Here is a 21,695-nt window from a genome sequence, read left to right on the forward strand (position 1 = left end):
AAACGCCCCTTCCAGCTTCACTACTCATTATTGGTCATGTGGTGTAAATCTTTTAGGTTTCCAGAAGATTTGCAACAGGTTTCTTTCATATATGAGCTATTTTTCCTCCTTTCCCATGCTTCTTTGCTTTCCTTACTTTGGGGGACTATTGCTATCCTGATACAACTGCTTACCCTGTATCTTCATGACCCTACCCAAGCCAGGATAGCTACAAAAGTGAAAAAGTACATGAAAGTGGGCAACTTGAAATTGACCTCAGCTTTTGGCAATGAGTAGTTTGCAGGAAGTAGAAGCAGCTGTATCCTGGTAAATGTTTAACAACGAATCTCAGTAGGGGAGAAAAAAACCATCCTCCGATTTGTGCATTTGCCCATTTTAGTGGTGTAAATACTCCCACCAGGTAATAATTGCAGACAACCAACCTGATGTCCCTATATGCAAAGTTGGCCAGAGGTGGACACAAGCAGTTTCAGGTGCCAGAGCACCATCAAGAAGACGGTCCAAGAGCCACACAAAGCCAGGTTGATTAAAATGTGGAGAACCATGTGACTCGTCCCCCAGAGAAAAATTAGGACTCTAAGTGAGGTATGATGGGACTGTAATTTCACTCATTCACATTACAAAAAGAGTAATTTTATCTTATTTTTATAAAGTATTTGGGGAAAAAATTTAATTTCTTTCCTGTTAAATTGAGTCATGGATGTTGTCAACAAAGCACACACAAAAAAATGGTCTGATGAAAGTTGTTTCTTTTATCCTTCAAGACATGCAGCAGTGTTCTGATCATTGCAGAACTTATATAGAAACACGCTGGGTTTGATAATTTCCCTCACATTTCCAGAGAGTTCTAGAAGTTTCTGTCCCACCTCTCAGACTAGCCAAACTGAGTTCCTGTCCGCCTGCCTCAGAAAGTGCTTGATCTGATGCTGTTTAGCCTTGCTTGTGGGCACAAGAAAGGACCTCTGCAGGATTTAAAGTTGTGCAGCTAAACCAGTTAAAGCGGGAGCAATAGACTTGAAGGCAATTTGCAAAAAAGAATATCCAAGTATCCAATGAATATATGCAAAAGTGCTCAACATCATTAGTCATTAGATAAATGTGAGTTAAAGCTGATATAGCATCACTGTACACAACACTAGAATAAATACAATTTTAAAAGGTTGGCAACACTGCATGTTAGTAAGGACAGAGCAATTAAAGCTCTTTCCCATTGTTGGTGGGAATCTAAATGAATACAACCACTTTGTAAAAATTTTGTCAGTATCTACTAATCCTAAGTACAAATAAACCCTATGTTCCTGCAATTCCACTCCAGAATGTATACTAAACAGAAATGAGCACTTATCTCTATCAAAATATATGAACAAGAATGTTCATAGCAGCTCCATGTAGAACAGCCCCAAACTAGAAATGACCCCAAGGTCCTGAAACAGAAAATGGATAAAGTGGTTTATTGACACAATGAACTATTACTCACCAATAAAAAAGAACCAGCTACTAATTCACACAACAACATGGGTGAATCTCAGAGATGTAGCAAAAAAAAACCATGGGATATGTGTTTCTGAATGTTTCTACTTAAATTTGAAAAGATGGCAGAGGAAAAAAAAAGTTTACAGGGGACACCACGAAGTTGAACCGAAAGGGGAAAATAAAGAGTAGAGAACAAAATACCAAGATTTATACAGCTTCTGAAAGTAAAAACAACAGCCCTTGAAAAATGTCCATTGCTCACCAGTAACGCCAGCCCAAAGTACCATCTGTTTTCTTGCTGAGCCGATTTAAAACTAGCTAAGAGAAACAGAATGACTGGAGAATGGGCCTAGTCAAATAAAAACATAGATTGTATTTAAGTAATTTAAAATTTATTTTTTATTTTATTATTATTATTATTATTATTATTATTATTATTATTTTGATAGAGAGACCACAAGTAGGCAAAAGGCAGGCAGAGAGAGAGAGAGGGAGAAGCAGGCTCCCCGCTCAGCAGAGAGCCCGATGCAGAGCTCGATCCCAGGACCCTGAGACTGAGACCTGAGCCAAAGGCAGAGGCTTAACCCACTGAGCCACCCAGACACCCCTAAAATTTATTTTTAGGAAAGCATTTTCCTTCCCTAAAAATGCAATCTAAAGCTATTAGGAGGAACGTGGCAAGGACAACATGGGCAGTGGTATTGAGGGGAAGACATGGTGGCCCAGTGTGGGGCACTGGAGTCCAAGCAGGGTAGGGAGGGTAACCACACCATGGTTGGCAAGTCGGAGACGGAGCAGAGTGAATAAGGTGTCCAAGGGGGACAACCTGGAAAGGGAAGTCAGAGCCCAGCGGGGAGCGGCGGGTATCTGGACCTGAAGAGAGACGGGGATTGGGAAGTGTGTGCATACAAAGGTGTGATATTGTAATTTACAAGAAATATGTATTTTATGTCTCCCTTCCAGTTTTTGGCGCAGAGCTTCTAAAACACTTGTCATTTCCTGGGTGAGGAGTGCAATGAAGGTGTCTTTGGTTATGTTAATGAGGTGACTTTTGGAAAGCCCCTGAGGCTGGGGGCTGGTTGCTAGGGGAACCAACCAGGTGAACTATTGGTTGGAACTCTGTCCCACTCCTGACCTAGATTGAATTCAATCACCAGTGGCCAATGATTTAATCAATCATGCCTAAGAAATGAACTCTCCCTAGCAAAACAAGAAGGGATGGCATTCGGAGAGTTTCTGGGTTGGTGCCTCTGTGGAGAATTGAGGAAACTGGCAGCTCGGAGGGGGCAGAGAAGCTCCACACCTTTAAGGTAAGCTGCCCTACCCTATGCGTCTTCTCCACTGGGCTCTCCTTGAGTTATATCTTTTAATAACAGATTGTTAAGTAAAATGTTTCTGCGAGCCTTTCTGCCATATTAATCAGACCCAAGGAGGGGGTTGTTGGAAACTCTAATCCACAGTCAGGTGATGAGAAGCACAGGTAGCAAACTGGACTTGTGATGGGTGTCTGAACTGAGGGGATGGGGGTTGCAGTCTTGTGGGATGGAGCCCTTAACCAGCATGGAGTGGAGGGATGCCTGGGTGGCTCAGTCTGTTAAGCATCGGCCTTTGGCTCAGGTTATGATCCCAGGGTCCTGGAATCGAGTCCCCCAGTGGGCTTTTGCAAAGTGGGAAACTGCTCCCTCTGCCTGCTGCTCACCCTGCTCGTGCTCTCTTACTCTCTCTCTCTCTCTCTCAGACCAATAAATAAGTAAAACCAAAAAAAAAAAGGAAGAAGAATTGAGTTGAATTTTGAGACACAGATTACTTGATGGTATGGAAAAAACCCACAGACACTGAGTTTGGTCCCAGAACGGTTAAAGGGGATTCATCAGATTAGTTATTATTAAGGATAATGAAACACAAGATTCTCACCGTTGGAGAAGGGAGTTATAAATACAGAATAGTAAAAACTAGAATGAATCCTGGTATTGAATGCATCTGTGTGAACTCACAGTTCAGGATAGTTTAGACAGATAAATGGACAAATATTCCTTAGCGCTCTCTCTCCACAGAGACAATCTCGGAATAGCAGTGATCACACCTTGTGCCCAGATCTTGACTTCTAAATACCATTTTCTAACAGGAAGCAAAGATTCTTGGAGAAATGCCTGGTTCCAGATTTGGGGCAGGAAAAATACAAGGAGAGTCTAAGACATCTTATTGTTGACAGCAAACTTGTGCTAAAAAAATGCAGGGGACATGGCAAAAGGATATGGAAGCCAGCTTGGAGGGGCTTCCCCTAAACAAACTGGAGCCTATTTAAGCTTAAAAATAAAGGGCCGGGGGGCGCCTGGGTGGCTCAGTGGGTTAAAGCCTCTGCCTTCGGCTCAGGTCACGATCCCAGGGTCCTGGGATGGAGCCCCGCATCGGGCTCTCTGCTCTAGGGAGAGCCTGCTTCCTCCTCTCTCTCTGCCTGTCTCCCTGCCTACTTGTGATCTCTGTCTGTCGAATAAATAAATAAAATCTTTAAAAAAAATAAAAATAAAAAAATAAAAAATAAAGGGCCGGGGCACCTGGGTGGCTCAGTGGGTTAAAGCCTCTGCCTTCCACTTAGGTCATGATCCCTGAGTCCTGGGATCGAGCCCCACATCAGGCTCTCTGCTCAGTGGGGAGCCTGCTTTCCCCGCCCCCCTCCCCCCCCCACCGCTTGCTTCTCTGCCTACTTGTGTGTGATCTCTGTCTGTCAAATAAATAAATAAAATATTTCAAAAAAAATTAAAGGACAGCGATGAACTATAAGCTTTTGAATAAAATATGAACCCATCAGGTATCAAAACATATACATTGAGAGTTTGAAGAAGAACAAGACATTTACATAGTTTTAACTTGTCTCCCCCCAAAATATTCGTTTATTACAAAGGGCAAAGAGTCCTTTTATATGGAGAAGCCTGGCAGTCTCCACTTTAATCAAGTAATCAAAGTGATCGGGGTGCCTGGGTGGCTCAGTTGGTTAACAGGAGGTCAGGTTATGATTGGCTCAGGTCATGATCCCAGGGTCATGGGATCGAGTCCTGCATCAGGCTCCCTCTGCCTGTTCTGTCTCTCTGCCTCTCATGAAAAAATACACTTTAAAAAATCTTTAAAAAAAAAAAAAAGTAATCAAAGTGATCCTCATTAGTAACGGGATAAATCAAAATCTAACACCGCATGAGAGGATAGGATGAGAAGAACACAGCATCACTTCTGTGATTTCATATTCCTGGGAACCATACAGAACCTGAATCTAATCATGGGAAATTATCAGACAAACTAAAATGGAGGGTCATTCTACAAAATCACTGGCCTGGAATTTTCAAACGTGTTGAGGCTTGAAAATTAAGGAAAGATGGAGCAGCTGTACCAAACTGAAGACCAAAGAAACAGGACAATCCAATGTAACGCCTGATCCTGGATTGAATTCTTTCACTATCAAAGACATTATAGAGACAACCAGGTGATAATAATGATCGTGTGAACTTGCTGATTTTTATGGTTGTGTTGTGGTTTTGTACAGAAGTGTGTTTGTAGGAAATACAGAATATTCTGGGATGATGGACCATTACACTCGCAATGTTCTCACGAACCCTTCAGAAAAAAATTGTGTTTCTGTAACTCTCCAGTTGTTTCAAAATTTGGTAAAATATTTTTAAAAAGACTCAGTTTTCAGCTTGACACATGTTCTCCATGTTCTAGGCTTCCTCCTTCCAGTTTTCCACAAAGTAAATTTCTTGCTTTCCTCGGATGCATAGGAAACATTAGTGCAATTGCAAATCATCTGCAAATAACTGATTTTTGAAAACTGCACATCTGATCTCAGAACTGACAATGGCAGCTTCTCTGTGCGTAACTCCATCCATATGAGATAGAGTTTATGAAAATGACCATATTTGTGATGGAGCAAATGAGGCACACAAAGTTCAGTTTTCTATTCCTTTCAAGAAATTTTTTGGAGAAAAATGATCCCCTTTCCTGTGGGAGAGATAAGAGAAAGTGAATGAAGGCATGGAAAGAAATGCTGAAACCTCTGAAATTAACATTTTTATGAGTTTAAGGTGATACTTAGGTTATAGTATCTTGCTAGTAATGAGCCAAGGGAACAGCTTATCTAGAGGGGAAAAGCTTCTTTTTCAGATAGTTATGATTTCCAGGGCAGAAAAAAAGTAAAAAGGAGACAGGAACAAAGAAGGTGAAAACAGACATAGGAAATTTTTTACGTTTAAATTTAAAGAAAAATTACAAGGTCCAGGAACAGGTTAATTGATGTCGAAGGCCCTATGTCTCTAACCCCATTCTAAATATGCCAATATCCCTGGCCTAATATGTCGGCTACTAAATGCTCTGTCTCCTTCATTCTCTCCCTCGTCACTTAAGAAGGCTAGCAGCTGCCGTCGTTTGATTATATGAAGTTTTCTAATAATGAACCAGAAGAGATTCCTCCTTTATTTATAAGTCAGTGAGCCAATAGAAACTGTTATTGTCTTCTTTCATAAATCTTTCTTTGAAAATACTGTTTTTGTGATTCTCTTTTTATTTTTTATTTATTTTTAATTTTTTTTTATTTGTCAGAGAGAGAGGAGCAAGAGCGAGAGGCAGACAGAGTGGCAGGTAGAGGCAGAGGGAGAAGCAGGCTCCCTGCCAAGCAAGGAGCCTGATGTGGGACTTGATCCCAGGACACCGGGATCATGACCTGAGCTAAAGGCAGCTGCTCAACCAACTGAGCCACCCAGGCATCCCTGTTTTTGTGATTCTTTTAACCAAAGTACAAAAAATTACTTTTATCCCTGAGTTTCTGACAACCGTCTCTGCTGTTGTGTTAGGTTCATATTCGTCTCCTTTTTTTTTTTTTTAAGATTTTATTTATTTATTTGATAGAGACCCGGCGAGAGAAGGAATCCAAGCCGGGGGTTGGGGAGGTGGGAGAGGGAGAAGCAGGTTTCCCACCGAACAGGGAGCCCAATGCGGGGCTCGATCTCAGGACCCTGGGGTCATGATCTGAGCCGAAGGCAGACGCTTAACAATTGAGCCACCCAGGCGCCCCTATATTCACTTTCTGTAACATCGCAGCTCACAGAGAATCAACTGCTGTCAGCAACATCTGAATCATTACAGGTAAAGGAGAAAAAGAAAATCTCTGAGTCACAAAACTTAAAATACAATTAATCCAAGCACCCTATCTATTTTTTTAAAGATTTCTTTATTTGAGAGAGGGAGAGAATCTTCAAGCAGACTCCCTGCTGAGCACAAAGCCAGATGTAGGGCTTGAACTCATGACCAATGAGATTATGACCCGAGCCTAAGCCAAAACTCAGACTTTTAACTGACTGGGCCACCCAGGCACCCCTCTATGTTAAGAAACAATTTCCTTTCTCTTCTCCCTTAAAAATTCCACTTATTTAGGGAAATATGGGAGACTTCATTGGTGAAATTCATTCTTTCTGAAAGTGAACATTTTCCTGTCTTACAAGCCTATGCATATACTGGAAAATATTCGACAGTCCCTTTCAAAGCTAAAAATAGGCTTACTTACTACGCAGCAGTGGCATTCTTGGGTATTTGTCCCAGAGAAATGGAGGGTGATTTTCAGACATGAACTTGCATATGAATGTTCATAGAAGCTTTATTCTTAATAGCCCCAAACCAGAAACCACACAAATGTCCTGCACTTGGTGGTTGGCTAAACCAATGTGGTACGTCCATACCGTGGAATACCGCTCAGTGAGAAAAAGAAACACTGATACATGCCACAGCATGGATGAACTTCCTATAAGAAATGGTTCTGAGTGAAGAAAGCTAGTGCCAAAAGGTTACCCATGACATGGTTGCGTTTGCTTAAGACTCAAGAAATAACATAATTTTAGAGGTGAAGAACAGGTTAGCAGTTGCCAGAGGTTCAAGATGGTGGAGGAAAGGAAGAACGTGGCTATACGGGAATATTACATGAGTCTTGGGATGGTACGGTTGCATATCTTGATTGCAGTGGTGGTGATTTGAGGCGAAGTCTGATAAAATTGCTTACAGCACTACACACACACACACTCACACACAAGTGACTATATAACTAGGGAAATCTGAAACGGTATGGATTGTCCTAATACCGATTTCTTAGCATTGGTATTGCACCGTAGTTGCGTAAGGTGGTAATGTTTTGGGAGACGGGGGAAAGAGTCTATGGGAATTCCCTGCACATTCCTCTGCACACTCCTATAAATCTGTGATTCTTTCAAAGTAAAAAGTAAAGGAAGGTGATGTACAAAAATCAAATCTTTACATTTAGCATGATTTTCTTGCAAATACAAAGAGGAGCAGGGGAGGGCACTGCTGGTTATTAGGTATGCGTGGCAGTTCACTTTTTATGAGTCATGATGGCAATATAGCAGCATTTGCTACAAATAGTGTATTTTTTACACATGAACTGGGAAGGTCAAAATATGTTCTATTTTCAGGGCTAGACTTAGGGTTTAAAAGACCTGATGTGGGGCACCTGGGTGGCTCAGTGGGTTAAAGCCTCTGCCTTCGGCTCAGGTCATGATCCCAGGGTCCTGGGATCGAGCCCGCATTGGGCTCTCTGCTCAGTGGGGAGCCTGCTTCCCTTCCTCTCTCTCTGCCTGCCTCTCTGCCTACTTGTGATCTCTGTCAAATAAATAAATAAAATCTTTAAAAAAAAAAAAAGTCCTGATGTAACCACAGTGTGTTAGGGCCTCAGTTCCATGTTATATCTACCATGCTTCTGAGGACATGGGCATTAGCCAGAAAGAATGTAAGGGCAGGGTCGGGACTCTGACCCCTTCTCTCCTATGTGTGTGTGGTCCTGTGTGTTTATCATGGAATCTTGTGGTACACCCGTTGCATTACTTCCCACAATTTTCGCCCTTTCAGAAGATTGTTTCTCAAACAGCAGCTTTTTCCTCAGTTCCAAATATATCCCATTGCCTGACATTTTGAAATATCATAAGAGCATCTTCATATCTCTTTTTTAAGAAAAACTCACATTTCTGGTGTGTTTCCAAAAAAAAAAAAAAAAAAGCCGGAACGAAAAACCTTTAAGTCTGTAATTTCTTAAGACAGTATTCACATCTCTCAGCCCTACTGCTTCGATTTTTCTTATTCTCTCCTCATTTTCCTTAATTTCCTCTTCTCTCTTTGGTATGCTGCTTCTCTGCCTTTTAGAGAAGACAGTATCTTTAATCCTTTACCCTTTGAGGACAGGCGCAGAAGTTTTGAAATCACTAACATTAATTATTAGAACAAGGAATACGCTTTGGTCTGTGCCTGCTCCTGGTTGAAGGCCTAATCACCCAGGTGTGAAGAAATTCAAATCTCCAGATACAGGTACAGCATATTCTTAGGTATATGCAGAATATATTCTGGAAAATAGGTAAGTCACAGCTTCTATTTAAGGTTATCAATGAGACAAACAGAACACCTGGGTTACATGCTTAATCAGGTTCATTAGTTTTTATTTTATCTTTTAAAGATTTTTATTTATTTATTTGAGAGAGAGTAAGAGAGCATGAGGGCGGGGGAGGGGGGGAGGGTCAGAGAGAGAGGCAGACTCTCCGCTGAGCAGGGAGTCTGATGTGGGACTTGATCTTCAGACTCCAGAATCATGACCTGAGTGGAAGGCAGTTGCTTAGCCAACTGAGCCACCCAGGGGCCCCCCATTAGTTGTTTTTCATGATAAGCTTTAATCCAATTTTCAGAAAAGCTGGTTTTTAGCAGCAAAATCACTTTTTTTTTTTTTAACTGGCTGCTTAGAGTTTATTTTCCTATTGGTGCAAGACATACCACTGCAGGGTATCTCGAATTACTTTTTGGTGTTTTGCGGTTTTGATATAAAATAACCCAACTGCTTCTGCTCCTTGCAGCCTGCCTAATCTATAGGGCGGAGGGGAGGGTAGCCAAGTGATCACGCCACTGGAGGCCTGGGGAGATTCTGAGCATTCTGGGCCCTCCAAGACTATAGCCATGTAAGGGAGAGCAGATTTTCCAGGGGAAAAAATCTTCCCCACCAGTGTCCAGGCCGCAGCTGGGGGGTGTTGGGGATACCAGGATGGTGAGGTATGGCTTCCCCAGGATACTCCCCGTCTCTGCAGGAGCTGTAACTGGAAGTGGCGCCCGGGCGGGGCTGGTGATAGTTGTGGGTGGCCACAAGCGAGCCGCTGGAAGGGATGGCTGCCATGTTGTCGCTGGTGGTCTGGTGGAAACCTTGGGGGTGACCCCTCACAGGCCTCTGTGCACTCCTGTGGGTGGCGGGGACAGGGACGCTGCGCCACGAAGCCCGTATGCAGAAGAGACCACCAAGGGCTACCTCACAACCAAGGTGTGGCGCAGGGTTGAAAATCACCTTAAATGTTAAGATCGGATGTTTGTACATAGCGGTGTTTTTTTTCTTTTGTAATTAAGGCGAAATTCATATACTATGACATTAATCATTTTGAAGCGAACAATTAACTTAGTAGAAGTTAGTACATTCATAATGATGTGCAACATTACCACTTCTGTCTAGCTCTAAAACATTTTGGTAAGCGCAAAGAAAACCCCCTAGCTATCAAGTACTTCTCCTCATTCCCTCTTCTCCCATCTCCTGGCAACACCCAATTTGCAGTCTGCCTGTATGGATTTACCTATTCTGGATATTTTATATAGAATATGACATGTGAGGATGTCAGGCTTCTTTCACTTAACATATTTTTAGGATTTATCCATGATGTAGCATGAAATGTAAAAACACATTATTCCTTTTAATGGCTGAGTAATATTCCACTGAATGGGTGTGTGGGTGTATTATAATTGGTTTATCCATTTGGGACATTTGGGTTGTTTCCACCTTTTGGCTAACCTGCTAGTGCTGTACATATGTGTACAAGTATTTGCTGGAGTTGTTATTTTCAATTCTTTGGAATATATACCTAGGAGTGAAATTGCCAGGTCTTATGGTAATACCATGTTTAACTTTCTGAGGAACCATCAAACTGGTTTCCAAAGTGACAGAGTCCCTTTACATTTCTGAGCATAGGTTTGTCAAGGGAAGAGGCTGTTTGCCTTCAGAAACAAAACAGAATTTCCATCTGCTTTCTTGGATTTAGCATACTGTAGAATAAATCGCTTGGTCTCAATTCTGGCTGTATACCATAGAGTTTAAAAAACAAAACAAAACAAAACAAAACAAAACAAACAAGGAAATCAAGCAAGAAAGTTCCATCCAGGCTCCATCTCTAGTAATTCTGTTTTAATAAATCTGAATTGAGCCTGAGCCACCCCAAGTGACCCCCAAGAAATCCTAATGGCGGCCAACATTGAGAAGTACTACTCTATATGAATTCTGGGAAAGTAATTGCAAAAATTTTCCCCCAGAGAATAGGAATCATAAAATTGTCATGGACCCAGAACTAACTTTAATTTCTTAATTTCCTTGGCTGTTTGATTCATAGCCATGTCTCTGTACCTAGAGTCATGCCTCTGACAGAATTGGACAAAAATAACTGGCCTAATGTGGACCATCCAATTTTATTTTAAGCTTAAAATTAATCATATAGCTGTTAGTAGCTGTTAGTAATTTTAAATGACATTAATATTTTTAGCTGCTGATATTACTTAGAAAACCAAAGGGAAATGTTCAATTTAGGATCTCTAGCCAGATATTATTTTTGAGTACACTATCTTTCCCTAGTTAGTATGCTTATTAGACTTCCTTTCTATATAATATGGGTAAAAAAAAATATTTCTTCAGGGTCACCTGGGTGGCTCAGTGGACTAAGTCTCTGCCTTCGGTTTAGGTCATGATCTCAGAGTCCTAGGATCCAGCCCGGCATGGGGCTCTCTGCTCAGCAGGGAGCCTGCTTCTGCCCATGCCTGTCTCTCTGCCTACTTGTGATCTCTCTGTAAAAAAAAAAAAAAAAAAAAAAAAAATTTCTTCAAATAGCCATTTTGAAGACCAGAAGTCTAAAAGATAAATTGGAGGCAAAAACACAAGATGGTCAACAATATTGGTATTTGCTGGAAATGTAATATGCAATAAAGAACTTTCTATACAGTTTATCTTTTTTTTTTTTAAGATTTTATTTATTTATTTGACAGAGAGAGATCACAAGTAGGCAGAGAGGCAGGCAGAGAGAGAGGCTGGGAAGCAGGCTCCCTGCTGAGCAGAGAGCCTGACTCGGGACTCGATCCCAGAACCCTGAGATCATGACCTGAGCCGAAGGCAGTGGCTTAACCCACTGAGCCACCCAGGCGCCCCAGTTTATCTTTTTTTAAACCTGAATTCCACCTAAGTTTCTCATTCCTTTGTCTATATTTAGCATAAACGTCATTATTTTCCATCCCCAATCACATGCTCTCTCTCTTTCTTTTCATCTTGGAAACTCTCCCTTCTCTTTGTCTCTCTCCCTTTCTCTCTTTGGAAAAACATTTTTCTGATATTGTAGCAAATTATGTTCGTTTTTTTCAGTATCCTTTTGACAAGCTTCCTGCAATCTTTACCAGTTTTTATAGCAGATTCTGAAAATACTTTTTCATAATGCCATGCTTTTCCAAATAAATTAGAGGTTTCTGAAGATTGCTATAATAACAGCTATTTATTTATACTTAAATAAGCAATCAATTTTAAATTGTATAGCTTAAACAAAAATAGCTCTGTGCATTGTAGAATTACCCCTCCCACAGGTTGTGTAATGGCTTAACTAATTCTTTTTTTTTTTTTAAGATTTTATTTATTTATTTGACAGAGAGATCATAAGAGGCACGGGCAGGCAGAGAGAGAGGGGGAAGCGGGTCCCTGCTGAGCAGAGAGCCCAATACAGGGCTTGATCCCAGGACCCTGAGATCATGACCTGCGCTAAAGTCAGAGGTTTAACCCACTGAGCCACCCAGGCACTCTGGCTTAACTAATTCTTCAATGAGTCTCCCAAACAAGTGGACACCAGGGCCTTTCCCAGGAGAGCAGGCTTAATCATGTGCCTGACTCTTAAATATTAGGGTGGGGAGCTGGATTTCCCTTCTTTCCTAAAAATCATATTACAAAGGATTTTGCATTCAGGAAAGGATTGAGGCATTTGCAGAGGGTGCAAATATTTCCAGAAGAATACAAAAAAATATTTTTATTAATTTTCGTGCTCCACTCTAGGTAAGAAAAGTGAAGCTGAAAATCATTGCTGCAATGGCAAGCATACTACATAAATAAATGTATCAAATTAACATGTATACCTTAAATTTACCCAATGTTGTATGACAAATATATTTCAATTAAAAAAAAGTGAGGCCGAGGAAGTTAAGTACATTTTCTAAGTTACTAAGTGTTTGTTACTAAGTTCAAATCACTTTGCCTTCAGCTTCCACTGTACCTCGTCGTTATCTCTCAATATCCTTTCTTTTTTTTTTTTTTAAGATTTTATTTATTTATTTGACAGACAGAGATCACAAGTAGGCAGAGAAGCAGGCAGAGAGAGAGGAGGAAGCAGGCCCTCTGCTGAGGAGAGAGCCTGACGTGGGGCTCGATCCCAGGACCCTAAGATCATGACCTGAGCCAAAGGCAGAAGCTTTAACCCACTGAGCCACCCAGGCGCCCCTCTCAATATCCTTTCTTATCTTCCCACTGAAATCCTTCTGATTCCAGCGTCAGGAGAAAAAAGAAAACCAGGCATTAATTAGGATCCCTCATTTATATAAAATAGTACCAAATGCTTCTTGCAACTTAAAAATAATAAATTGAGGGATGCGAGGTGGCTCAGTCAGTTAAGTGTCTGCCTTTGGCTCAGGTCATGATCCCAGGGTCCTGGGATGGAGCCCCATGTCGGGCTCCCTGCTCAGTGGGGGTCTGCCTCTCCCTCTCCCTCTGCCCTGCCCCCATCATCCTCTCTCTCTCTCCCCCAAATAAATAAATCTTTAAAAAAAAAAAAAGCTTACTATTAAAAAAAAGAAGAAGAAAGAAAAAAAGAAATGGAAATTCTCCAGCTCCACTGTGGACCTACTAAATCAGAGACAGGGGGTGGAGCCAAACAATCTGTTTCACCAGCCACCCCCAGCCAGGTGATTCTAATACACACTTAATGTAGCAGATACACACTAAAGTTAGAGAACCAATGATCTAAATGATTCATCTTCTAATTCAGCAGAAGGGAGTTGAAGAATTGACTTAAGCTGGTACGGGAAAACTCAAAATCCATTTTATTAGGAATGTATGCTTTTCTATTTTCAGTACTGAGCGGCTTAATAAATATATTTATTACTTGACCTAAATAAATGTGTTAAATACATGCACCTACCATAATTATAAATGCATAGTAAAACAGGTACGCACAGAAGCAAAACCCAGAAGGAAATACACAAAAAAACCTAATATATAATATGATAGTGGAATTTTATGTTTTCTTTTTTCTCTTTTTAACTAATTTAATTTTCTCTAAAATGAAAAGAGGGTAGGTATTATTATTGCCATTTTAAACTTCAGAGCACCGAGTTGGAGGAGATAATTTGCCCGAGGTCAAAAAACTAGAGGCACCTGGCAGGCTCAGTCAGTGGAGCGTGTGACTCGTGATCTCAGGGTTGTGAATTCCAGCCCCATATTGGGTGTAGAGACTACTGAAGAATAAAGTGTGTGAAAAACAAAAACAGAGGCGCCTGGGTGGCTCAGTCAGTTAAGCAGCTGCCTTCAGCTCAGGTCATGATCCCAGCGTCCTGGGATCGAGTTCCACATCGGGCTTCTTGTTCTGCAGGGAGCCTGCTTCTCCCTCTGCCTCTGCCTGCCTGTACTCTATCTCTTCTGAGAAGTAAATAAATAAAATCTTTAAAACAAAACAAAACCAAAAAACTAGTAAGTGCCATGAACTGGGTTTAAACTGGGAGTTTATGACCAAGTTCAATTTACTATTACACTATGCAGTCCTTAAAAAAGTCCTATCATGGATGCCTGGGTGGCTCAGTGGGTTAAAGCCTCTGCCTTTAGCTCAGGTCATGATCTCAGGGTGCTGGGATCAAGTCCCGCATTGGGCTCTCTGCTCAGCAGGAAGCCTGCTTCCCTCCTTCTCTCTCTGCCTGTCTCTCCATCTACTTGTGATCTCTCTCTGTCAAATAAATAAATAAAATCTTAAAAAAAAAAAGTCCTATCATTTTACAATTTAAAAACATTTAAATCTATAAACACATATGCACAATTTATAAATACAATGCACAAAAATTAAAATTAAAAAAACTCAAATGTATTTAGTATTCATATTTAAAGTTAAATATGCAATGACCATTACTTATCAGCTTTGTTTAATTACTAAGTTATTGTAATGTTAGAAAAACTATGTACACAGGCCTGATAGTGTTCCCAGCCAATTTCTTAAAAACATACTAAAAGTGACCAGTTCTACAATTTTCATCAAACTTGAGATAAAAGTGAATATTAAAAATGAAAAGCCAGAAAAAATTAAAAATAAACATGAAAAGCTAATAAAACAATGCAACTTTATAATTCAGTGAAAAAAGATGAAATTGGATACAATATATGGTGAAGTTCTAGTATTCCTAAACGACTTGAAATGAAGTCCTTTGGTTGGACTAAGAATTGTTGAATGGGCAATATTAATCATAAGGAAATGATTTAGAGTGGGGAAAGATGTAAGTTTAGATAATAAAAATAGAATAAGTGGGGGGACCTGGGTGGCTCAGTGGGTTAAGCCTCTGCCTTTCGCTCAGGTCATGATCTCAGGGTCCTGGGATCGAGCCCTGCATCGGGCTCTCTGCTCAGCGGAGAGCCTGCTTCCTTCTCTCTCTGCCTGCCTCTCTGCCTACTTGTGATCTCTGTCAAATAAATAAATAAAATATTAAAAAAATAGAATAAGTAAAGTCAGTGAAAGTAGGGGAATTATGCAAGTTATCGAGATCTTAGAGGGAGAAGAAAAAGACACCCCCTCCCCCGCCAAAAAAAAAAAAAAAAAGACAAAATGAGACTAATGCAGCCTGCATTCTTGCTGACATCAGTGTGGGGAGCCGAGAGTATATAGCAGCAGTTTGATCAAGATGGAATGATTTTTTTCTGAAACTAAATGGAGTAACTTAAGTTGCTCTGGCCTGCAGACTCTTTTCTTGAGTATAATAAAAATACATGTGGTAGACCAAGCTCTACCCTGGGTGAATGTCTAGGGAAGAGTTTGGGCCACATTAAATGTAAAAGAAGACCCTCCCCCCATTTGATACCATTTACAAAATTAAATACTATATATTAAAGATTTCAATGTTAAAAAATTAGAATTTAAAAAAATCAAGAAAGTCGATAAGTAGGAGAAAATTTCAAAACCAAGGCTAGAACCAAGTAGCTGTTTTTAAAATACTTAAACACACAAGATTATGCAAGATCTCTTACAAATTGGCACATAAAAAAAAAAAAGACAACCCAATAAGATTAGTGAATACTATTAAATAATGTGCAGAAGAGCATAAATGACCAAGAGAAAAGTGTTTGAACTCATTAGCACGCAAAGAAATACAAATTAAACTGACAATGAATATCATGTAAAGGGATATTTCATTGTAGTTTTCATTTACATTTCCCTGATGACTAAGGATGTTGAGCAACTCTGTATGGGTTTATTAGCTATTCATGTATCTTCTTTAGAGAAATGTCTGTTCAAATTATTTAGCCATATTTTTTTTAAGATTTTATTCATTTATTTGACAGGGATCCCAAGTAGGCAGAGAGGCAGGCAGAGAGAGGAGGAAGCAGGCTCCTTGCTGAGCAGAGAGCCCAATGCAGGGCTTGATCCGAGGACCCTGGGATCATGACCTGGGCAGAAGGCAGAGGCTTTAACCCACTGAGCCACCCAGGTGCCCCTATTTGCCCATTTTTAATGGAGTTGTCTTTTTATTATTGAGTTGTAAGGTTTCTTTACATATTTTAAATACAAGTCTCTTATCAAATATATGATCTGCAAGTATTTTCTCCCGGTCTGTGGGTTGTCTTTTCACTTTCATGGTGGTATCCTTTGAGGGACAACAATTTTGATTTCTGTGAAGTCCACAGTTTTTGTTTTGTTTTGTTTTTTGTCATATGTGGTTTTGGTGTCATATCCAAGAAACAATCATTTAAACTAAAGTAATAAATTCCTATGTTTTCTTCTAAGAATATTTAGTTTTAACTACTGCATTTATTTCGTTGAGTTAATATTTGCATATTCTGTGAGTTAGGGATCCAACATTGAATTGTATTGACAACCTTTTTGAAAATCAATTGCACACCAATGTATGGTTTTATTTCTGGACTCTCAATTCTATTCCATTGATCTATATAGCTATCCTTATGATAATAACACACTGTTTTGGTTAGTGTCACTTTGCAGTTTAAGTTTTAAAATAAAAAAGTGGGGTGCTTCCAACTTTGTTCTTCTTTTTCTAGATTGTTTTGCATATTCTGAGTCCCTTGAAATTCCTTACGAATTTTAGTATCATCTTCTCAATCTCCTCTAAAAGTATAGCTGGGATTTTAATAGAGATTTATTGAATCTATACATTAGGGGAGTAGTGCCATCTTAAGAATAGTAAGTCTTGGTGCACATGGGTGGCTCAGTGGGTTAAAGCCTCTGCCTTCAGCTCAGGTCAAGATCCCAGAGACCTGGGATCTAGCCCCGCATCAGGCTCTCTGCTTAGCCGGGAGCCTGCTTCCTTCGCTCTCTCTCTCTGCCTACCTCTCTGCCTACTTGTGATCTCTGTCAATAAATAAATAAAATCTTTAAAAAAAAAAAAAAGGAATATTGTCTCTGATCTATGAATGTGGCATGTATTCACATTTATTTTTCAAATTTCTTTAAACAAATTTTATTTTTACTGTATATATCTTGTATTTTTATTAGATTTATGTACTTTATTTTATTTTAATGCTATTATAGATTTAAAAATATTTTTCTTTTGGATTATTCATTTCTAGAATAGAAAAATGCAATCCACTTTTGGTGTATTGATCTTATATCCTGCAAACTTGCTCAACTCATTTATTAGTTTATTATAATGGTTTTTAATGGATTCCTTGGAATTTTCTCTGTACAAATTTATGATATCTGCATAGTTTTACTTCTTCCTCTCCAATCTAGATGGTCTTTATTTTCTTTTCTTCAGTAATTCATCTGGCTAGAACCTTTAATACAATGGTAAGTAGAAGTGGCAAGAGTGATTATCCCTTTCACCCCCTAAGCTTAGGGCGAAGGCATTCAGTCCTTCACCATAAAGTATAGTGTTATTTATATGGTTTTTTGCAGATGACCTTTCTCAGTTTGAGGAAAATACATTTCATTCTGAGTTTATTGAGTATTGAATTTTAAGGTTTGAGGATTTTGTCAAGTGGTTTTCTCTTGTCTATTAATATGATCATATATTTTTTGCCCCTTATTATATTAATATTGCATATTGTATTAACTGATTTTCAGATACTGACCTATGCTTGCATTTCTTGGATAAATTTCACTTGGTCATAGTGTACATTCTTTTTTTAAAAATATAGATTGCTGGACTCAGTTTGTTGGCCACTTTCACTTTTCAAAGATCTTTTGTCAGAATATAGAATTCTGGACAACTTTTTTCTTTCAGTACATTAGTATGTTGTTCCACAGTCATCTGGCTTGCAGGGTTTCCAACAAGGAGTCTACTCATTTTCTTATCCTTGTTTCTCTATGCATTTATCTTCTTAACCTGGCTTCTTTTAAGATTTTCTCTCATCACAGGTTTTAAATAACTTTTTATTATTTTTTCATGTTTCTTTTGCTTAGTATTCATTGAGTTTTTGGATCTGTGGGGTTAGGATTTTCATCAGATTTGGAAAATTTTTTCAACCTTTACTTTTTCAAATATTCTATTCCTCCACTCCCTCTCCTTTCGGGACTCCAGTTACACATAAATTGGGCTCCTGAAGTTGTTTCACAACTCTGTGATGCTCTATACATCTCTCAGTGGCTGGCTGTTGGGTTTTTTTCGGCGGGGCGGGCGGGGGGGGGATTGTTTAAGTTGCCATAGCTTGAAGTTCACTAATCTTTGTTTTTGCTGAGATGGTTGACTGGACTCATAAGTCACATGCCTAATCTCTTTACTAAATGGTTTGCATCCATACCCTTAGCCCTGTTTCCAGAACATGCTAACTGGATAGGCTGGAGAATTTTCCAAATAATCAAGTGCTGTTTCTTTTGTGTTTAACAGTTCATTCTCATCTTATCTCCATCCTCTCACATTTCACTAAGCAGCAGGGAAAAACTAGGCTATACCTTCGAACACCTTAACTGAAAATCTCCTTAAATATGTAAGTTTATCACTTACAAATTCTGCTTCCCACCCAACACAATTCAGCCAAATTCTCTACCACTTTATAACAAGCATCCAGTAACGTGTCCCTTATTTCCATCTGAGGCCTCCCCAGAAGCACTGTGAACGTTGATATTTTCAGCAACATTCTAACAACCTATATAACATATAGGATATATCTGTATCTATATATAACAACCTCTAAAAAACCCAGAAATTTCCTCTATAGCTCTCCTGTATGAGCTCTCAAAACACCTTTAATGTTCATATTTCAACCAACCATGTCTGCAAAGCAATTTACGCTTACTACCAAGTACCTCAAAATCCTTCCAGCCTCTCTCCATAAGCCATTACTACATTTTAGGTATTTGTTTTAGCAACACACCACTTCCTGGTACCAAAATCTGTATTAGTTTCCTAGGGCTACTGTAACAAAATACCTCAAACCATGTAACTTAGAACAACAGAAATTTATTATCTCACAGTTCTGGAAGCTCAAAGTCCAACTTCAAGGTGTTTGAGGACCTTGTACCCCCCTGAAACGGGGGTGGGGGGTGGGGAGGAGAGATTATTACTTGCCTCTTCCTAGCTCTGAAGTGAGCATCAATCCTTGGCATTCTTTGGATATAGCTACATCACTCTCTGCCTCTGTTGTCACACAGCATTCTCCCTGTACATCTATGTTCAAATTTCCCTCTTCTTGTAAGTACATAAATCATATTACATTAGGGCCATGCTAATGTCATCTTAATTATATCTGCAAATACCCTATTTCCAAATAAAGTTATATTCACAAGTACCAGGGGTTAGGACTTCAACGTATTTTTTGGAAGGAACACAATTAAGCTTATCACATCAACAAAACCAAAATCCATTTTTTTAAAAGGCCAACAAAATTGACTTATTTAGCTAGACCAGACAGGAAAAACGAGAAAGCATTCAAGTTACTAAAATCAGGACTAGATAAGCACAAAATCTATGGCAGGGTATAATATTTAGGGAAAAGCTGCCAGGTCCAAAGTCTAAAGAGAGAAGCGCTCAGTGCTCATTTTTCTTGCCCAATTTAATTGGCCTATTAACGCCTGGGGGGTCGGGTGGGGAAGAACTACTTCTCACATCCTATTTCTTCGAGCCCAGAAGCTTGGAAAGGTAAAAAAGAGTTGAGACATGGGCCCGTCCAAGTCCTCTCTGCGCGTACTGTGTAAGAGTATTTGCCCCAAGAGCAAATTGCCGTTCTCGGTTCATCCAACTGTCAGTGCCTCTTCGTTTCCTTGATTCTGGGCGCCCCCACCCGCCACCCTTGGCAGCTTAGTAACCAGAAAGCGAAATTCACGCAGGCGCCTTTCCGGGCTCTTAGAGCCCACCTCTCTCGGGCGAGTCCCTCGCTCTCATCCAATCAGAGCCCAACCAGGAAGCGAGGGCCTCCAGACGCGCAATCTTTCGGGGCCTAGCGCTGTCGGCGTCACGTGATTCCAGTCCCCCCGCCTCCCGCCCTTCCCTGCGGAGGCTCCTGCGAAGCACCGCCCTTCAGCTGCTGTTCGCCGATTGGTCACTGCTCGCGCGGTCTCCTGGGTGACGGGAACGCGTTAGCCCTCTTGGAGCAGACCAGGTGCGCCTGCGCATTTGTTACATCGCGCGGCCGCTCGAGCCTTGAGATGAAGGTAAATAACTTACAAACTCGGGGATGGGGAGGCGGGAAAACGCGACCACTGACCCGTAGTCCGCTGAGCATCACTTTGAGGATAGGGGCCTGTGCCCCCACCCCACCCCTCCAGAGTGCGTTCGGAATGGGGAAGAGAGCTGGGTGACCGGGGAGGGGGAAAAGCGGGGGCGAAGTTGAAGGAAGGAGGGGAAAAGAAAGAAAATTGGAGAGGAGGAGAAGGCGGAGAGAGAGGCCCCATTTCTGGGACCGCGAACGGAGTTGAAGGCACGGCCTGAAACGAGCCGGCTGGGTCAGAAAGGCCCCCGAACTTCGCACCGCGGAGAGAGTGGTATGCTTGGAGGGTTGCAGCGGAATGGACGGCATCACAGCTGCTGCTTTCCCTGCGGCTGAGCCCCTGGCAAGCCGCGCGGCTGCTCAGCGCTTAAACAGCGAGAACCTTCCGAAAGGATAATGTCAAGTTGTATGGCCTGTGACTGCTTGAATGTACAAATCACTCAGTGGCTAATGTCCATAATTCGCGGAGAAGTCTGCACTTGAACACGCAGGTCCGCTCGAGAGCAGCGTCGTGGGCACGCACCGTTCCTACACTTGGGCTTCTGGTGACCCCCATCCCGGGTCACTGGCTGCAGCTCATTTCCAAAACCCGCTGCTTTACGACAGCAATAGCTCTCCGCCCTGATCTGGCAAGGAAACGGCAGTTCGATTTAAAAATTAAGTCCTAATGATTCCTCCTGGCTCTTGGCGTGACAGTTGGAATTGACAGACTGGTAATCATAACATTTCAAAAGCGCTTCACAATTTATGAAGTATCAGAATGGAGGAGATAATTATTCTTGTTTTACAATGGAGAATTTTGTGCCTGAGGCTATTTAAGCGACTTGTTTTAAGCCCTACAGCTGAGAAGTAAAAAGCGAAATTCAAACCTTGGTTTTCTGGTTGTGAAGCTACACTCTTTCACCATAATGTACATGAAGCATGTAAATGTAACTTCGCCTAAGAAAGATGTGTAAGATCACAGCCAGGAGAGGTCTACCGTGAAGCTAATGAAATTTAAGTTTAAGGATCCCTCACTGGCATGAAGGGGCTTCCAGCGTCATTGTGGTCACAGAACTGCAAAATATGCCTTAGCGCTCCCCCCCACCCCCGCCGCCTTCAACGTGTTTTCAAGCTCCACAAAACGTGGATGCACTGGTGCTTATAGGACACTCCTGTTTCCAACAGAGGTGGATTTCATCTATTTAACATATGGAATTCTTATTGATTGGTGTTTAATTTA

General features: G+C 40.8%; 1 protein-coding gene across 1 annotated transcript in view; it reads left to right on the forward strand.

The window, feature by feature from the left end:
• The first annotated feature begins 20,315 nt into the window (after positions 1-20,315).
• WDR19 (WD repeat domain 19) overlaps positions 20,316-21,695 on the forward strand; it is a 99,691-nt gene continuing 98,311 nt past the window's right edge. The window contains exon 1 of the mRNA XM_032334108.1: positions 20,316-20,417. Coding sequence (XP_032189999.1) covers positions 20,412-20,417 — 6 coding nt within the window. The 5' untranslated portion in view covers positions 20,316-20,411. The remainder of the gene's footprint in view (positions 20,418-21,695) is intronic.

Source organism: Mustela erminea, chromosome 2 (genome assembly GCF_009829155.1).
Source record: "Mustela erminea isolate mMusErm1 chromosome 2, mMusErm1.Pri, whole genome shotgun sequence".
Classification (NCBI taxonomy): Eukaryota; Metazoa; Chordata; class Mammalia; order Carnivora; family Mustelidae; genus Mustela; species Mustela erminea.